The 15,952-nt window shown below is 42.6% G+C and overlaps 1 protein-coding gene across 1 annotated transcript in view; it reads right to left on the bottom strand.

Annotated features, from left to right (window-relative positions):
• MAP3K9 (mitogen-activated protein kinase kinase kinase 9) overlaps positions 1–12,809 on the bottom strand; it is a 48,393-nt gene extending 35,584 nt beyond the window's left edge. The window contains exons 1-2 of the mRNA XM_059474629.1: positions 12,509–12,809; positions 7,166–7,579 (exon numbers count right to left, since the gene is read on the bottom strand). Coding sequence (XP_059330612.1) covers positions 7,166–7,579; positions 12,509–12,809 — 715 coding nt within the window. The remainder of the gene's footprint in view (positions 1–7,165; positions 7,580–12,508) is intronic.
• Between the last annotated feature and the right edge of the window lie 3,143 nt (positions 12,810–15,952).

Here is a 15,952-nt window from a genome sequence, read left to right as displayed (position 1 = left end):
GAATTTATTGCCTTCTTATCAGAAGAAACAAACTTCTTCCCGCCTTGGAGGCGCTGTTAGGATTAGAAGGAAGAAGTTGACACTGACCAGACAGAATCCTCTGTTTGAATGGAATTTATGCATCATGTATGAAGTGTATGAACATGCAATGGGCTATTGTTCTTAAGGGTTAATCCTTTGTTAGCAGGGGTCCTTTTTTGGGCTCGTGATGCCCAGAAAAGGTACCCGGACATCCGTAACTCTTTGTCTGTATTGTCTCATATTGTCTTAATTCAATTTGTCCAAATTGTTATTACTCTAATTGTGTTGCTATTTTTAACCATTTTATTACTATTAAACTTTTAAAAATTTTAAGAACAAGTAATTGGCATTTTTCACACTATTTCTTTTTCATATCTGCAAAAAGCTCAGGTCTGAGGAAGACTTTCCATTAGCAGTGGGACAATTAACAAGCAATTAGCAGACACTCCAACTAGCAGTCAACTTTGGAAACCTTTTGGCAATCAAAGTTGACCAACAAACTATTCTAGAATCAGAAAGCAAACACATACAAAAAAGCAGCTACTTATAACCATGTGCTATGCCCTATATTCTTTCAAACAACTTAAGGTTTCCCTTGTCCTGTCATAAGGAAATGCATGCAGTCATCAAGATGGGATGTAACTTAAAATTAAAGAATCATCTTGGGTGATGAATCATCACTTCAAAGAGCAAGACTGTGTTTTAAGTCTGATGCTTCAAGAACAAGTTTGCTTCAGGTATGTTGAAATTCTGAATGGAATTGTTTGATAAAACAGCAAAAGTGAAGCTGCTGACAGAAGTCAGTCAAAATTAAAATTAAGTTTATTGATGTGGAAGAAACACCCAAAACAAAAAAGCGGAGATCAAGGAATTATTCTAGCTTCCCAGAGATACCACAAGGCTCTTCTCACCCTTAACTGGCTCCTTAGAAATTTCAGAAGAACACAGCTCTGTCACAGATGGTCGGACAGTGAATTCAGGGGATGCCTACAGACACCTACTGCGTGACCATGCTTAGGTCTGTTCTACACTTCCATATGCACAATTTGAATAAAGTGCTTCATACCACAACTCTAAGTTAGTTTTTCTTAGGAGCAGAGAGAACCCAGCAAAAATGTACACAGTGGCTCAATTACATAAAAAGGATATCAGCTAGGGTTTCAAATGTAATAGACACAAAATAATTTCTAAAAAACAAGAGGTACTCTTTCCATACTTGTGTATTAGATTCCATTGCTGAAGTTGCCTTTTTACTACTTACTGTGAGCAGGAGGACACCAAAGTGTTCTTGTGGACATCAAACATTTCATAAAGAGTCATATTTTTGACTTGCACCTAACAGTAAAGATATCAATCTATATTCAACTAAAACAAACTATTTACAGAAGATGTATGTAATTTTGGAATTCTCAGAAATCTACTAAGACTTGAAAACAAGACTGCAACATGAAAGCATCTGTCAAACCTCTCTCAGAAGAAAACAGCTGCACTAATTTACAAAAGCTAATGAAGAAAAAAATCTAGTAAAGTACCAAAGCACAACACAGAAACTGTCACCCTACTTCTGTGAATTCCTGATATTTTAACATCTTAAAAATTAGCAACATTTTCAGGCATAATTTACATCTTCTGCACTAATAATACATAATTTTTTTCATTCTTTTCAGTGAAAATGTGTAGTATTAATGGCATCAATCTCCTCATAATATTACCACAAGCAAAAAATTATGGCTATTTGGAATTTTTTTTAAACTACAAGTGACCATCATCTCCCAGCTGCTTTCACACCACCTGTCCCCCCATAAAACTTCACCTTTTTTACCACTTTCCTCTTACTGGCCAAGGAACTATCCAACTAAGGCCAGACCAACTACTCACCCAGTGCAAAGCATTCAGATAGCACCAAAATAGCTTCACAATATTCTACATGAAGCATTACTCAGTCTTTTAATTGCACTGACAAAGGAAATCCATTCTGATAGAAGGTACAACATTGGAGAGTTAGTCAGCAAATGACACTGGAGTACCAGAAGCAGCAATAATAACTGCGTGGAGTTCCAAACTGCTCTGCCAACATACATTCAGCAGACCTTGTAAGAGTTCTCCTCTACACCTCTGCCAGACAGAGGAAGAGGCTTACAAGTACTGTTCCTTCTCTGAAAAGACCAACAGAAGAGTGTCAACTATGACTGGATTAAAATAAAAAACAAGGAATATTTTAAAGTCCTAGGAACAACTATCCATAAACCAGGTGGAAAGTCAGCTCTACTGGCATCTTTATGAACACATAAAGGCTTAATTACATTAAATAAGCAAAGCTATAACACAGTTTCAAATTCTTTCAGAAAGCTAGAACTTGGAATAATCTCGGGACATCACAAGCTTACACTAGTGATCCAAAAAGTATGAGAGGTAAAGACTACAAATAACTTGAAAGGAAAAACTACTGACTTGGCTGAATCAGAACTGTTGGGGTTTATTTTGACCTCTGTCCTTTCCTCTTTCTTTGACCTTGGCAATGTCACTTTGCTGCTAATCTTCTGTGCCACTTTGTGGAACACAACTGTGGTGACTTTTAAAAAGCACTTTACTAACTGCATGAACACCTTCAGCACAATCTTTCAATGTAGTGCAAATAACAAACATGTTTTGCTGAGACAGTAAAAACAAAAATCAAATATGCTTTTGCTAGCTCTCCATAGTATTAGTTAATTGGCTTTATTCCTACAGCAATGCTGGCATATCTAATACTGACAGACAAACAGGACCAACTTTGTTATTTACAATACTTCACTAAAACCAACAGGACTGTCTCTTTTTGATCCTAAGCATTATGTGCCAGGCACTTTTCTCTGGCCAGAAATAAGACTTGAATCACAGATGAGAGATAAAAGAAAGGGAAACTCTTAAGAGCTATTCTAAGCACAGTCATGTTGATGTCAGTGGGCATTTCTAGTGGTTTTTTTTCCTTACAGCTCAGCATTTAGATTATTTAGGTGCTTTCACATTGGGAAAGGCCTACTAAGGATTCCATAGCATATGCTCAATGGCTCACCAATGTGCAGCTGAAGAAGGAAAGAAGGAAATATCACCACATGAAGAGAAGCAGCAGCAGCCACTGAGGATTCTGTCAGATTAGTAAGATTAATTTTCGTATGGAATAACTTGAATCCCTTAAATGCCCAAAATAAAAGAAAAATACTTATCTCCACAAACAGCAGAACCAAATAGTTTCATAAATTACCTTTTTTCTCTCATGTAGTTATATGACTGACATATGAGTTGGTAATGCCATCGGAACACTTGTCTACCAGACTTAATGCCAGCTGAACTCAGACTCAAGAAAATAATTTCACCATCGCTAAAACTAAATTACAGGTGTACAATTCATTCTGTAGAGACCTTTCTGTACTCACTTCCTGATTGCATCCCCAAAACAATAAAACAGGCAGCCCTCAGAACCTCCAAGATTTACAATAAGTCTTCCTCAAACAAACACAGTACTAAACATACAAAGCACTTTTCCTACAGTCTAAATGTATTAGCATTAAATGTTAAGTTACGAAAATGCAAACAACAAAAAAAAATTTAGAAAACTATAGAACAGAAAAAATTTCCTTCTTTTCACCAAAAAAGATGGATAACATCTCTTTTTGGATAAAAAGATGGATAGCATTTGAAGTGTTTTTTGATGAGAAGTATTTCAACAAAGAGACATCTCCTGGAATCTTCAAATAATCATCTGAAGTTCAGTTCAGATGAACTAAAGTGAACTTATCTCCCAAAATAATCAAAACCTTATGTTCTTTATTACACTACCAGAAATGCTGACAACTATTCTGAGCGTTGTTTTGGTACACACTGAGTCCACCAAGCTACAACAGTTTAAATCAAAAAATATGTTTTCTCCAAATCCTTATATAATGGGGTAATTTCTCAGACTTGCATTAGGGTGCCCACTTGATATGCTCAAGATGTAATGTGACCTGCTTAAAAGATTCATCATGAAGTACAGTCCTTATGCATTCTGTGTCTGCCTAAATCTAAGCAGACATCTGACAACAAGGCATTCTCTGATTTTTTTCTAGTCTAGTAGAAAGAAGGATCTTAAATAAGGCAATTCTACTCTTTCCCACTGCCTGATCTTGTTCTCTACCTCCCAAATTAACTCATCCTGCAGCTTCATAGGCACTGTGTGGATCCCAGCTGGTGCCTGAAGGCAAGATGAGATGTACAAGAAGCATAATCTATTACTTAACGTAGGCAGTAGCAATCAATAGATCAATACAGCTGATGCTGCCATGACAGCTCTACAGCACTTGGAGATGTTTAGCACATGTAAGAAATGCATCTGCAAGAATCCTTTCCAAGCTCTTGCCAGCAGAACCTCTTTCCTCACCACAGACACATCACTGCCTGTCACCTAGTGGGTGGTAACTTGTGCAAAGGAAATGCTACAAGCTTGTAATTCTACAAGCACAGAGCTAACAAGATAACCTGCTCTCCATTATACATGGTAATTAAGAAAACTAAGTTCATCAGAGCAACAGACAAAATGCAAGCTATACATTAATCAGGATGCAATAATATACTCAGTCCAGTAATCTCTACAAAACTACTAAAAAGCTTTCCACAGGAAACAGAGCAGAGAAATTTCTAAGATGCTTATTATATATGAGAGAAAAGGGATTTCAGCTATGCAGTGACAGAATAATCAAGAAATACATGACTTAGGCAGCTCAAAGTTGTTCATCCTACAATCCCTATCCCCACAAAAAAGCTCCACCATTGTCATAATCAAATATTTATGATGCTCGCTCTGTAGGTACACTCAGAAAATAACATGTATTTCAAATGTTTAAAATAGCATACATTTTAAATTTCTCTTCAACCACAGAGCACAGAATGAAGAACTTCATTTTGTTTAATAAACAGCTGTTGCAATGTGTCAAGCCCATACCCGAGGCTACTAACTTATCTAATTTCAAAAGAGAAAAACAAACCAATAATTTTTCCTTAAAATATCTTAAGTCCTTTCCTCCACTACCAGCTCCTACATTCATTTAGTTTCCCAACTGTAATATTGCTTGCTCCAGTCTTATCTGGGATAGAATTTTCCAATACCCATCATTTCTCTGCTAGATCTGATGCTATCTTGGTCACAACCACCATGTAAATTCTCCATCTTTCCCCTTCAAACACAGAGCATCTCTGAATTTTTTCAGAGGCATTCTGACTCATTCTTCCCCTTTCTTTACTTTTGTGTCCTCCCAAATGATGAAAATTATAGTGATACATGTAGCAACTTATCACTGGCCATTTACAGTGCAGCACAATTACACTCTGCTGATTCTTTGTGACAAGAGCCATTTACTCTTGCTGTTGACAATCCACGTGTTTTCTAGCATCCCTATCTGTCTGGCTGGCAACACTGTGCACTGGGTGTCCTTCTGGTTGGCCTGGTTCTCTTGCTGAAGCTTTTCCCTTTTACAACTAGAAGTCTCTGGTCTAAATAAAACAGTAAAGTACTAGAAGCTGACAGATTTTTATCTTAGAAATAACTTATCTTAATAACTGAATAATTCTAAACCTCAACTAGCACTTAGCAAGGAAATATTAATGGCCTGTTAGCAAAATAAGCAAGTAAATAGTTTCTTAGGTAAGGAGGAAAGGCACAACACTGAAAGGAAATTATTTCTCATTCACAGATGCAGCCAGTCATTCATTAAGTCATGCAGCAAATAACTTCTTAATTTTACAACATTTATCACCATGCCCATATATTTGCCATTTTTAAGGGAAGGGTTTAGACATCAGGAAATCTTTATTGACATTAAGATTGCCTTACTCTAACAAAATGGGAAACTTGTTACTGTAAGTACAATACTGTAGAAACTAGCTAGAATGCTCTTATAAGTTCCCTTTTTTTCCACTAACAAAAACTAATAACACATTTTTTACTCTTCCACAACCAACTAAGTAAATTCATGGCCACAACATAAGAGACCACAAAAACATAGGAAGATACTGGAAATGTACAGCATTGCAATGGTTAATGCTAGTGAATCTATTTAAGATATTAAAATTCCCATCTATCAGACCTCTTTGCTAATGTCCCTGCCCTCAAAGCAAAAGGGAACATATGCCTGCATCCCAGCCACCAGTTCATAGAGCTTCTTATCAACTCAAGCCATAAATAACAATGAGTTCATACTAACACACCAATCTAAACCACTACATCCAACATGCAGGTCTGTGTTTGCTCTTGCCATCTAGACACAGACAAGCAGATAGAAAGGCTAAACAGCTGCATACTGCATTGGAAAACGAAATTATGATCTTTAAACCACTGCAGCACTTTGCTCCCACACTCATAAATAACATTCTATGTGTGTGTTTGACTTTGAGAAGTTAAAATTTGTGAAAAGAGACACACTACAAGAACAGCACCCAAGCAACACACAGTAAAGCTGTATTACAGAGCAGCTGAAATCACCATGATTTCCACAATCCTAACAACCAAAGTTTCCCTTGCTCTCTAATGGGTGAGCTGTATCATGTAAAGCATCACAAATATCAGCTGAAGTCCTGAGTGACATTTTATTCACATGAGTTAATGTTTCTGTCAACACCAGCTCTATGATGGATAAAGAGAAAATCCAATTCTGCTGGGATCAGTTAAATCTCCCATAAGGAAAACAGGCTTGCATCTCATCTATACAGCAAAATCTAGCAAGTATAACGAAAGCCTAGGAGCATTTACCCTTACAAAGAAGCACTTATTCTTCCAAAAAGAGGAAGAATAATACACATTTAAAGTTCAAGTTTATTCTAAGGTTTTCTAACATACAGAAGTCTGTTGAAATGTCAATAAAACCTGGACACTATATGAATATAGTAGCAAAGCATGGTTCATTCACAGTTGTTTTTCCATCTGATCATTTAAGTTGCAGCTACAGATTGAAAGCATTCACGTGTTTCCTGTGATCTCTAGCACCATAGTGCATAAAAATAAACCCTTCTGGGATTGAATTAGAGGATACAGTGGTTCACTAAATTAACACTACTCCCCTCTTTTCCTTGTATGATTTTTTTCCCCAAAACCATGTCCCAGCACCCTGACTGTTCACTGTGTAGCACTTACTGTTGCTGGACTTGAGGTCACGGTGAATAATGGGAACAATTGCTTCCTCGTGCAGGTAGTTCATTCCCCTGGCAATCTGCACTGCCCAGTTCACCAGTATGTCAGGAGGTATCCTTTTACCAGACAGCACCCTATTGAGCGATCCTCCGCGGGCAAACTCCATGATCAGGCAAAGGTTAGGCTCCTTCAAGCACACGCCCCTGAGGGCAATGATGTTGGGATGCTTTAACATTGCAAAGAGCTTGGCCTCCTGGCGGACATTCTCAATGGTCTGGCTGATGTCCTCATCAGGGTCATAGCGAGCTGCCTTGACAGCAACCTCATCTCCTATCCATACAGCTCGATAGACTTTTCCGAAGCCCCCTATGCCAATGATTTCCTCCAGAACAAGCTCTGAGAAGTCGATCTCTAGGACTAGGAAAGAGACAAAAAAAGATGTAAGCATTTAGTAACTATGCACATCAGCTGAAGGTCCACGCTGGCCGACTCACCCCTGCCCTTGGAGGAAGGGCCAATTTTCACCAAAACAATACAAAGGAAAGCAGTGGGCCTGACAACCCTTTAGTGCTGAATAGTATGGTAAAACAGACCTTGCAGTGTCATAAAACTGGCATGAAGTACTCACTGTAAATGGTAAAACAATAGAATAGCCTTCTCTTACCACAGTTAAACCCTTTTACTACTGATGTTCCTGCCCCTACCCCCTCTTAAGCATAAACTCTCAATGACACTAGCAGATTCTGAAAATGAAAAACACACTCATCAGCTTATATTGTGTTCACAATACAGTGCTTATATGTAAAATAGCTAAAACACAAAACGTATGTACTTCTCCATTTCTCCCTTATTTGAATGGCTTTTGTTGAACTGCCACAACAATCTTTTAGTCCTTCCCAAATCACACTTATTCTTCCACACCTCTCCAGGCTTTGCAGATTTGGTCCCCACAAGAGATCTGTTAACCAGTTCTGACATAACCAACAACAGTGTGACAAACAGATGGATCAAACCATATACTGAGTGCACAGAGCAAGCAATAAGAAAAACATGTCTTGATTAATGCATACTGCATTTTTGTTACAAAAACTTCCTATTCCCATACACTGACCACTATACTTAACAGGCTGACACAAAAGGATGCAGCTGGCTCAATTCAGCACACAAATTGCACCTGAAGCAAAAGCAATAAGAAATTGTATCCTGTACAACTGTACACTAAACACAGTTTATATGGGTGGCCAAAAGAACCCATCTAACACTGACTAATGTAGAATAAAATTCCACATACTGACCAACGAAAACATGTTGACACAGCTTCATTTTCAGTAGTGGAAGGCTACCACTGATGCTACTCTGTATGACATTTGCATGGTTACCAATTACAGACAATGACATTTTAAAAAGGTTTAAAGGAAGAGTACCATAATGCAAGATTTGAACAAAAAGTCACCAAGTCTTTTAATATTTTCCTGCATTTGAAATGCCAAATCTGACATGGTTCTCCTGCTTTGTCTAGCAGAACGGAAACTAAGCATGTAAGGGAGCAGGTTAGATCCCCCTTAAATAGTCTCCTTATTCCAATCAAATGCCTTTCCAATGTATAAGTCTACAGTACAAGACTATGTCACAAAACCGTATGGAGTTAATACAAACGCTTCTGTTCACAGCTGCAGGCTTGTATTTTGTCTGAGCTCTTCCTTTCCTGAACATGATTTTTAGAAGTTGGCTTACTTTTTGAAGTTCGTCAAACCTACGAGTTAGTTTAATAAGGATGCCTTTGCTGCCTTTCCTAGTGTTCCATGAACAAAAGACTAACAGGAAACAAGATAGAAAACTGACCAAGAAAGTCTGTCAGAAGGAGAAAAGGTCTCTTCCACTCTAGAACATGAAGAGAATTTATTTTTATGCTACTGTGAATACATATTTTGGGTAACACTCTGAGCTTCAAGGATTTGTGCAACAAAGAAGATTTCAGTCCTACAGTAGCAACCTTGGTGTTCAAATGCTTGAAACAGAGATTACTAGAAAACATGAAAGGAGTAAATTCTGAGCGGAAACACTGAAATTTTAGAACAAGACGGTAATGACATTAATTCTAAATGTGAGACTATCCTGCCACTGAGAATACACAAAGAGTCACTCTTGTATTTCTCACTAGTAAAAGACCTAAAGAAATCAGATGTTGAGTCCTATCTCTTCAGTCAATAGAATTTCAGCACGGATAGAATCTTCACTTAACCTGCTTCTAGGAACAAGGTCAGTTAAACTGAAAATGAACAAACACGCATCCCACACCACCAGGGTGCCAGCTCCGGACAGGTGCTGTTCACAGCGGGTGCTCTGCTCGGGCATTGCACGGGTTAAGAGGACGCCAAGGAGGCGCCGAGCGAGCGGCCGCCGGCCCGCAGGTGCTGAAGGGACAGCTCCGGCGGCAGCGGGCACCGGACGGGACGGGACGGGACAGCCCCGCGGGCAGCGCCCCGGCCTTCCCCCCATCCGCCCCGACCCTGGGGAGAAGCGCGGCAGTAAGGGGGCAGGCAGGAGAACAAGATGGGCAAAGGAAACCGAAGGGCTGGAAAGCAGAACACTTTGTGTGCCGCCACCCATTTTCCATCAGAAAAAGCACATCCCTGCTGGATGCACAAATTAATAGGGGTGGCATATAAAACCGAGAGACTTCAGCTTCCACATGAAACCCAATGCATGACATCGAATGTTCTTTTATCTGGAAGTACGATCTTAGTTTAGTTTGAAAATGTATACTTCTGTAAGGCAAACTGGCCAGCTTACCCTCATGGGTAGCTTATTCATAAAACCCCCTGATTTTTAAAAAATGTTTTGTTTAGGGTTTTTAAAAGGTATTTTCTGCTGAATTAGTTTATTCATTTTCATAGTTTGAGTTATACAGGTACATTAGGGTGCAAAATACTTGGTTTTTGTCACATTTCTAAACTCCAGTGTCATTCGGCAGCCTTGTTGTACAGGACTGTACAGAATTCAAGAACTGAAGTGCTCTCATTCCTCTGTGGGCTGGTGAGGAATTACAGAGCCTGTACACCATGAACCAGTGGCCATGTTGACAACTGCAAAGTAGGTGCTGTTTAATCAGCCCTTATTAGACCATATGATTAAATTGTTTAATTCAATCTTAAGTGTTTAAGAACCCTCAGCACAGATGAGTCCTCAAGTTGGCCCACTCCTGACAGCCACCACAGGCTGCTTTTTATCATTCATGGTATCTTCACCAAGGCAAAATTCCAGCACACTACAAGGATGGCTAAAATTACCAGCTAAACTAGGACAACTCTCCGTAGAAGCAGAATCTCTAGGACTTGTACTCCCAAATTTTCATTGAATATATAGATAAACTTTAGAAAAGCAGGTAAAAATAGGTTCTGTGCTGAGGTGCATGTCCAGAACAACGCTTTGCATCACTTCTGCAAAACTGGACTTACTGGACTATGAAGTATTAAACAGTAGACAGTGATTCCTGTTCCAAACAGCTATCAAACTAACATCATCAGCTCTAAAAATGGATTGCATTCCTTGCAAAGGATTTCTAAGACTCAACTTGAAAATCCAATTCAACGGCAACCAACTTTAACCCCTGTTCAAACTGCATTGTGTTTTTAAAAGAAGCCCCATACTCCTTAAGCATTATAAAAACCTCGGGAGGGCAATAAATCCTACTTTGTCATGAATGTATGGTTAGTGACTTGACAGAAGAGAAGTAGTGTAGTTCTGTAGGGGGCAGGGGAAGAGTAAGGCAAAGACAAAGGGAGAAGGTACAACTCCACAAGTGCTGGTGAGCCATCAAGCCATAGAAGAGGCAGCAAGACAGGAGAATCCACAGTTACAAAGCCTGAACTTGAACACCCCACAGAGGATGGGAGCTGAGGGTTCGAAAGGTTCTATAGAAATGGTTCCCTTAAGTACTTCAAAAGCAAAACCTAATAAGCATTCATTTACAGTTTTTTCTGTGTGTGGGGAAAAAAATAACTTAACAGTGCTCTTGCAGCATGGAAAAAAGGAACAGCACCTAGTTCCTTTCACAAGCCCAAGGACAATGCTACAAATTACTGAGTTTTACCTAAATGCTTTCAAGAAGACTCTAAAGTAAGAAAAAAAGCTATTAGTTGTACTCCTTGGAGATACGGCCTAGATAGGACAAAGCATCTTTTCACTCTTTTACTTTCTAGAAAAGCCTACTAGTATGAAGATCTTTCTCTGCCCCTCAAAAAAAAGCACCCTTGCCTGAATTGCCAATGGTGATAGATAAACAGGATCTAGAAAATCATTCCACGTTGTTTCTCTTTCCACAATTGTCCATTGTGACTAAAAAACGTTGAGATGAAACAGCCCTATTCTCTGTCTCCAACAAAGGCTTCAAAACTGCACCGAAATTCAGGGAAACAAACCGATCCCTCAGTGCCTTCGGCATCTCAACATAGTCAAGTGACCCTCAGACAGTCCCAGATACCCAAACACGGATACAATACAACTCACTCACAGGTATTTCAGGACAGAACTTGTAAGAGGGCAGAGGAACCTGGTAACACAAGTCAACTTAGAAATTTTTCAATCAGAAATAAGAAGCTTTTGGTTAGGAAGTAGGATAACACTGTACAAGTATTAGCAGTGAATCAACACTTCAGGAAACAACTGCTTCCCTCCCAGCAACCTTTCTTTAAGCATATTCTTAAGGCAGAATGACCAGAGCCCTGGTGACTCCACCACTGCCCAGTCACCAGGGTTTTGTTGCTTGATGAAAATTTATCAGCCCCTGGAAAGACAGGTCTTAACAATGGGAAACTGCTCCCGGCGTCGCCGAAACGCCACCACACTGAGGCAAGCTCTGCCTTCCAGGGAGAGGCGCGCTGGCCGGGAAGGCAAGAGGGCACTGGAGCAGCAGGAATACCTCCGCGGGTGGGCAAGGGAACACACCGGGGGCTGGGGCGGCCCCAGGCCGGGCGTGCTGAGACGCCGCAGACCCTCCGCTCGCCACCGAAGGCCACTGCAGGCCCCCCCACCCCGCCGCCGGCTGGGCCCGCGGCCTCCCACGGCCGCTCGCCACCGGGATGGGCCTTCCCTTCCCCCTCAGCGGCGGCTTCCAACAGGACCCACGGAAGGGCCGGGCCGGGCCAGGCCCCTCCCCAGGGACATCGGGAGGGCCGAACCTCGGCTGTGCCCACAACCTCGGCAGTTTCGCCGGTCTCTTCCCCCCTCCCATACCCACCCCAAGCCCGCGATAGGGGGACAGGACCGCGTCTGTCCCTGGCTCCCTCCCTCCCTCCCGGCAAAGGGGCCTCGCCGAGCCCCCCGTCCGGGCCCGGGCTCCCTTACGCTGTATGGCGGGGGGCGGCGGGTATCGGGCGCGCAGCTCCGCGCCGCCCCCCTGCACGCCGCTGCTCACGTAGTTGCTGGGGAAGATGCCGACGCGCTGGTCGATCTTGCCCGTCCACCAGCCCTCGTCGCCGGACACGTGCGAGTCCCGGGACAGCACCTGCACCACGTCCCCCGGCCGCAGGCTCAGCTCGTCCTCGCCGCACGCCTCGTATTCGAAGACAGCGGTCCAGAGCGGCCCGTCGCCCGGCGGCTCCCCGCCGCCCGCGCCCTCCTGGCTGAGCTCGGTGAGGGGCTCCATGGCGAGGCTGCTCCATAGGGGGAGGCGCCCACAGCAGCCGGGCGCTGCGGGGGGCGGCGGGGCCGGGACCGCCGCCTATTGTTCATGCGGCCCGGCGCCCGCCGACACCAGGTGCCGCCGCCGCTGCCGGGGCTTCCCGGCGCGGGGCCGCCTCAGCCCAGCGCGGGCAGGGGCGAGACCAGGCAGCGTGTGCCGTGGAGGAGCCGCCGCATCCCCCCCATCCGCCGCCTCCTCCGTGCCCGCCTCCGCCTCCTGCCGCCACCGCCGCACATCCCGGAGCCACCTGACTCTCTGGCAGCTTCGGCGGCGCGAGGGGTGGGCAGGGCGGGCTCCGCCCCCGCGCCACCATTGGCCGCCACCGCCGCCCGTCAGCTCCGCCCTCACCTGATTGAGGGCCCGCGCCCCCTTGGCCACGCCCCTCCCCTACCGGCCCCCGGCGTCGCGCACTCACCGGTGTGCCGCCGATTGGCCCCCGCATGGTCAGCTCTCGCTTCCCATTGGGCCGCGCCCTCTGAGCTCCGCCTTCCCCGCCGCGTCTCATTGGCTGGGGAAAGGGGCATGACACGGGCCAAGGGCGGGGTGGGGCGGCCCGAGGGCGGAGCGGGCGGGCGCCACCTGGTGGCGGACGGAGGCGGCGCACACCTGGGCTCGGTGTCCCCCGCCCCGCCGGGAGCGGTCGGAAACCCGCCAGGATCTCGGTTTCCTGTTAGGCCATGGACTTCCATAACCCGTCCGAACTTCAGCCGTTAGATGGTTTCTGCACGAGGTCATCGTGGGTGTATCCCTGCTGATTTGTTAAAAATTAACAGAATTTACTTCTCACTCTTGCAATCAGCATGTTGCTGCTCGGTCCTGAACATCCAAATGCCTTCTCCCTGCTGCCAGGTTTTCACAGCTTGTGGAGACACCAGATCTTGTCAGTGGAATTTGCTTGAACTTGGTGATATTACTGGGAAATTTTCTTCACATTTCACTCCATTTCATTTGAATTCCAGTGGTAAAACTGGAAATGAAAATTCTGTGTTCATGCTTCATCATAACAAAGCCCACTAATGCCAAATGACAAGCCCAAGTACCGTGACCACATCTGATGTCCTCACACTTATACATAAAATGCAGGGCTTCGTTATTCTTTAGTATTTAGTAAATGCAATTACACAGTTCTTGCCTGCAAGATAGATTTTTAAAAAATTCTCCATCCCCAAGTCAGGCCTTCGGTTTGGTTTATGTACAGAGTAGTTCCTACTAATTCCTTAACTTTGTGCATTGTGGTTTTGTCTATTTATCCATTCTTGCATTAGCATTATGCTGTAGCACCTTTATAGGGAGCCCCAGGGTTCAGGCTTTTAATAGAATAATGAAATCTAAAGCATAACATGCTCTGAGTTAATTGAAAACTCTTATCATTGTTTGTAAAATATTTGAATTTACTTAAATTTACACTGGGAATACACCTCCTCTCAACTGAACCTTAGTAACAAGTACCACAGAGAACCCTACTGGGAACTACAATTATCCTATTTTCTCTCTTTTTTCCCCAAACTTCAGAGCCTTTATTTATCACAGAAGCTAAACAGGCACAGTCTAGAAAGAGCTGGTCTATTAGTATCCTTCTTGTACAAATAGAGACCAAAACATGTCTAGTTGATGTCAGAACTGACCTTTCACTGTGATGCATACAAGATTTAGGCATGCTTCAGCACAAGTTTTCAATTGAATTTGTCTCAGAACTGAGCCTTAGGTTTTCTCCTCTCTCTCCACTGCCTCTTGTCAGCGAGGGCAGAACTGAGGATGCATCCTCCCCACTATTCCTTTGTTACTTAAGGGTGTGTTTTCACAATTAGTGTAAGCTTATCCAATACTATTCTGTTGCTGAAAGGACTTTCCTGCCCCTTTTCACATGCTTGACCTGCTTTCCTGATTACAACAGTAGTGACTGTGGCTGTGGAGTCATTTCAGCTCATTCATCTAGCTGAAAGCTAAGCTTCTGAGTAAAAGCAGCTAGTTTTCAATCAGCTTTTAAGGTTGATCTGACTTGCATTAGGACTGTACACACAGACATTAAGGCCAGCACAAGGAAGCAGGGCAGGTGAAAGGGACAGCCCCCTAGCTTTTGCAGGAACATGCCATCTTTCAGTTACCTTGTCTTGATCATGAAGACAAGGGGTAACAAATAGCTGTATTCATGGGTTTGGAATTCAAATAATAGATTACTGAGAGGAAATGTGAAAGACTGCTCTTGATACTCCCAGCTAAAGTAATTGCAGTTGCATGCAATAATTTTCTGTCTAATTTTATGCAGATAAAAATTTCAGATGAGAAATTAAAATGCTTTACATTAATACAGCACTTTAAATGTTGTAATATAAAAAAATGTGAGACATAAAACAGACGCCTCCTGTCTTTCAGCTGTTTGCCACTTATTTTGATCACTGCTATAAAGCACTGATAGGTTTAAAGTAGAAAGCTATATTACTAATGGTGAAGACTATGACAGGAAAAAATTTGCTACTGTAGAGGCTCAGGTTGCCTGCTGTAGTGACTTGCCAAGACAGAATCCTGCCATCTTGTGGAATGCCTTCATATCAAAGTACGCCACTTTGCTTCTCAAAAGACACCTTTTTCTTTTTTTTTTTCTTTTCTTATTTCCCACGATGATATGTTTGTTTCTACAGAAGTAGTGTGACTGCTCAGGAAGCTGTTTGTGCCTGGAGTGTCCAAGGAAATACTCTGGAGAGCCATCATAGGATTTTCCCACTCTCACAGACTTCTCTTGGCATCTTTTACCAGCCATGTCAGAGACTGGTTTCTGAATTAAAAGATCTGGCCAGATTGGGTAGGCTGTTCTTAACATCAAGGTAAATAGAACTGTCAGTAAATGTTAAATTCATATTCCAGTAACTGGCAAAAGGTAGATGAAAACAACGCTAAAGACTGTCTGCACACAGCCTTTGAAAGATGACATTTTAGCATTGGCAAGAGACAGATTTTTTAAGTGGTGCATGCCTTTCTGACAAACATATAGCCCAAATGCTACATTGAAAGCTTCTTCTTATGCATTTTCTAGTAAGACTGTATCTGTTCCCATTATTATTCAGCAGATCCGAATAATGGGAATTAGATTCTAGATCTAAAGATCCAGT

Source organism: Ammospiza nelsoni, chromosome 6, assembly GCF_027579445.1.
Source record: "Ammospiza nelsoni isolate bAmmNel1 chromosome 6, bAmmNel1.pri, whole genome shotgun sequence".
Lineage (NCBI taxonomy): Eukaryota > Metazoa > Chordata > Aves > Passeriformes > Passerellidae > Ammospiza > Ammospiza nelsoni.
Note: the sequence above shows the minus strand (reverse complement) of the source record. Positions and strands in the feature narration are given on the sequence as shown.